Source organism: Zingiber officinale, chromosome 2B (genome assembly GCF_018446385.1).
Source record: "Zingiber officinale cultivar Zhangliang chromosome 2B, Zo_v1.1, whole genome shotgun sequence".
NCBI lineage: Eukaryota > Viridiplantae > Streptophyta > Magnoliopsida > Zingiberales > Zingiberaceae > Zingiber > Zingiber officinale.
In genome coordinates, this window is record NC_055989.1 from 151,530,702 (window position 1) to 151,534,581 (window position 3,880).

General features: G+C 48.1%; 1 protein-coding gene across 1 annotated transcript; it reads left to right on the plus strand.

The window, feature by feature from the left end:
- Positions 1-1,487: 1,487 nt before the first annotated feature.
- LOC122047877 (glycerol-3-phosphate acyltransferase 5-like) lies at positions 1,488-3,306 on the plus strand. The gene is made up of 2 exons (XM_042609398.1): positions 1,488-2,099; positions 2,177-3,306. Exons 1-2 carry the CDS (start codon positions 1,515-1,517, stop codon positions 3,110-3,112), a joined length of 1,521 nt encoding a protein of 506 aa, XP_042465332.1. The 5' UTR covers positions 1,488-1,514; the 3' UTR covers positions 3,113-3,306.
- The last annotated feature ends 574 nt before the right edge of the window (positions 3,307-3,880 follow it).

Here is a 3,880-nt window from a genome sequence, read left to right on the forward strand (position 1 = left end):
TTGTACGTTCCGACTTATACGCCAGGTCTGTTTCCCGACCTGCCTCTGTCTACTGTTATCCATGGCTTGTACGTTCCGACCTACACGCCCAGTTTGTTCTTACGCCAGGGGCCTTCTTTCCTTTACCTTTACCTGACTTGTGGGCTCAGTCCTCAGCTGTACCTGGCCCGTGGGCCCGATCCTTGATCGCTATCAGGGCTGGCTCTTGTCCGACTTATAATCCTATCCTTTGACCGCTCTGTCAGCTGAGACTTTGACCCTAGCCACGCAAGCTTGACTTCTGACCTCCACGTAAGCTGAACTTCTGACCAGCCACGTAAGATGGACTTCTGACCAGCCACGAAAGCTGGACTTCTGACCTCCGCGTAAGCTTGATTTCTGATCTCTACGTAAGTTGGACTTTTGACCAGCCACGTAAGCTGGATTTCTGACCAGCCACGAAGGCTGGACTTCTGACCATCCTGTGGTCTTGACTCCTAACCACATCATCTTACTGACCCCACAATCATGCACCGTATCAGTGACAAAAATAATTCATCGCTAAATTAATGTTTTTTTATAGTGACCGCAGCTAAGACTCGCACCTTAGATCCTTTAGATATCCGTTGGAGAGTCTAACCATTACATCATTACCTAGAGACAAATATAATGAAAATTGATTGTCCGTCAATTTTTTTTAGTTAGCACCAAGTATGCCTTTAGCTCAACTAATCCTTAGATGACAATCCCGACTCTATGAAAATTTTCTACCGATCATTTGAATAAATCGAAAAAATACACATAGAGACTTATCCTAATATCTGATGTTTTCAGGTCCAACTATCTATTGAGAGAAAATTTTGTATGATACATCACAATTACGTCTCGAACTATAAATGTATAATTTATAGTTTGAGGGCTATCCGGGACGAGTTGACCATCAATTGTGAAGATAAGGTTGGAGGAGATGGATTCAAAAACCATAATCTAGATCTATATTTGTTTTGTTATTTTTTCCTTAAGCAAAATATTTGTCTTCATTAATGGGTGATGGGGATTTTGTGCCCTCTAGTTGAAGGAGTTGCCGCATTGCCCTTTTCGTAATCGTTCAATAGCCCTCAATATGAAAAGGAGTAGAACGGAATTATTGGACCTGCAATAAATTTGATCATAAACGTGATTCATTTGTTAAATCAGTGTCTCATTTAATATCCTTTTATACGACTATTCAATTTCTTAATTAGTTTACCTTTCTACGTACAAGTCAACCGTGTCGATAGAGCATCCGGAATAACGTATGAATCCAAAGCTAAATTCCAACCGCTGCAATGTTGTTCCATGTTCAAACCCGTTTCCATCCATAATTAATTAAATAATTATTTATTTATTCGCCTCATTGTATTCCAAATAATTCCACTCGGTAGTTAAGACAGTTGAACGTCCTAGTTTCCTTGCGAAGACTTGCCTCCTCTCCTTTCCGTCCACGCCATTATCCTTCCTCTCTAAATATATCCACCTGCTAAGAAACGTCTTCCATGAAGAGCAGCTCTGCGAGCGCCATGGGCGACCGGACGATCGCGGCCGAGTTCGAGGGCACGCTTCTCAAAGAAGACGACCCCTTCCCTTACTTCATGCTCCTTGCCTTTGAGTCCAACTCGTTGGGTTTGTTCCGGTTCGCTCTGCTCTTGTTGCTGTGTCCGGTTCTTAAATTGTTGGGCCGGATGGGCCACGATGAGTTGGTCTTGCGGGTGATGGTGTTTGTGGCCGTGGCGGGGGTGGAGGCGGCGGAGGTAGAGGCGGCGGCACGGGCAGTGTTGCCCAAGTTCTTCATGGAGGATGTGGATATTGCAGCATGGCAGGTATGTCGGTCGTTCGCGAGAGGGAGGAGGGTGGTGGTGACGCGGTGGCCGCGGGTGATGGTGGAGCGGTTTGCCAAGGAGCATTTGTGCGCAGACATAGTGGTCGGGAGAGAGATTGGAGTGAACCGGTTCGGATTCGCCACCGGTTTGATCAAGGAGGAGGAGCACGTGGTGAAATTGGCAAGAGTGTTCGGTGGGGAACCGATCGATGTAGGGTTGGGTCGACCGGAGTCGGACCGTGGTTTTTTGTCTCTATGCAAGGTATATAAATAAATTTATTTTTTATTAAAATTTATTAATCAGATCTTTTAAGTAACTCGCCGGATTTAATTAATCAGGAAAAATACCACTCTTCGATTCCATTGCTGCCGACCGAGCCGAGTCAGACCGGACTAGTCGAGCCGAACCGGCCTCGGCCGGTGATATTCCACGACGGCCGGCTCGTCCTCCGGCCCACGCCTCTGACGTCCCTGCTCATCCTCCTCTGGTTCCCGCTCGGCCTCGCCCTCGCCGTCCTCCGCATCGCCGTCGGCCTCCTCGTCCCCTTCCGGTGGATGCCCTTCGCCGCCCCGCTCTTGGGCGGCAAGCTCATCGTCCGCGGCCGCCCCCCGCCCGCCACCAGCAGCGGCGTCCTCTTCGTGTGCACCCACCGCACCCTCATGGACCCGGTGGTCCTCGCGGCCGTGCTCGGCCGGAGCATCCCCGCCGTCACCTACTCCATCTCCCGCCTCACCGAACTCCTCTCCCCCATCCCCACCGTCCGGCTTAGCCGCGACCGGACCGTCGACGGCGCCCGCATCCGGGCCGAGCTGGCGCGCGGCGACCTCGCGGTGTGCCCCGAGGGGACCACCTGCCGGGAGCCGTTCCTTCTCCGGTTCAGCGCTCTGTTCGCGGAGCTCACCGACCGGATCGAGCCGGTGGCGTTGAACCACCGGGTGGGGGTGTTCCACGCGACGACGGCGAGGGGCTGGAAGGGGATGGACCCGGTCTACTTCTTCATGAACCCGAGGCCGGTGTACGAGGTCACCTTCCTGGGCCAGCTTCCGGCGGAGGCCACGTGCGGCGCCGGCGGGAGGAGCGCTTACGACGTCGCCAACCACGTGCAGAGGATGCTGGCGGCGGCGTTAGGGTTCGAGTGCACCAACTTCACGAGGAGGGACAAGTACAGGGTGCTCGCCGGCAACGATGGCGTCGACGGGAACTCCAAATCGCCGGCGACGACGTGGCCGTGGTCGGTCAGAGTAAAAGAGGTGCTGCGATTCCTGCTACATTAGGCGACGGCTTGGTTTCAGTGTTTTATGTGATTGAAAAGAAGTTATCTGGTAATAAATATTGTATACGAATTATATTCCATTTTTCAAAATATTGTTTTTTAATTTAAAAAATTACTTTTTTGTTATATAAAAATTCTATAAGATATGTTTTGACAGTAACTATAGTAGAAAGGAGAGGAGAAAAGGTGATAACTTCTTGTTATTGACTGCTTTTATTTCCAATCATTCTCAACTGAATGCTGACTTAATTGTCAGATGGCCATGCCAGAGCTACCAGACAGTTATTGATGTATAGATTTTAGTGTAGCAATCCATTTAGTGTAGCAATTCATTAATTCATCCTTAGCCTAACAGAAAAACAGTAAATATTACTAATGATCAAAATATGAAAGAATGCATATTTAAACACATCAAATTTTGACCTTAAAATTTCATATGATAATATTTTATGTCTTAATCATCGCACCACCCTGAAAAGACGGCATTGATTATCAATATGAACAATAAGTTGTTTTATCAAAATATCGACATAGATGGACATTAATGTGATATTGTTTGGTTAAGTGAGACCACACTAATGGGCAATATGTGAGTGATGTTCGTGGTTAGGGTTTCCTTAAGGAATTAATTAGTTGAACAATGTTTTGGCAATGTTCATAAGCGAGAGACACAAAAGTAGTCATAGTTTGAGTCTCGCCAACCCAAACATCCACCTTAGACAATTCAAGCCCACATTGACCAAATTGTGGTTTCGTTGGGTGAGGCACA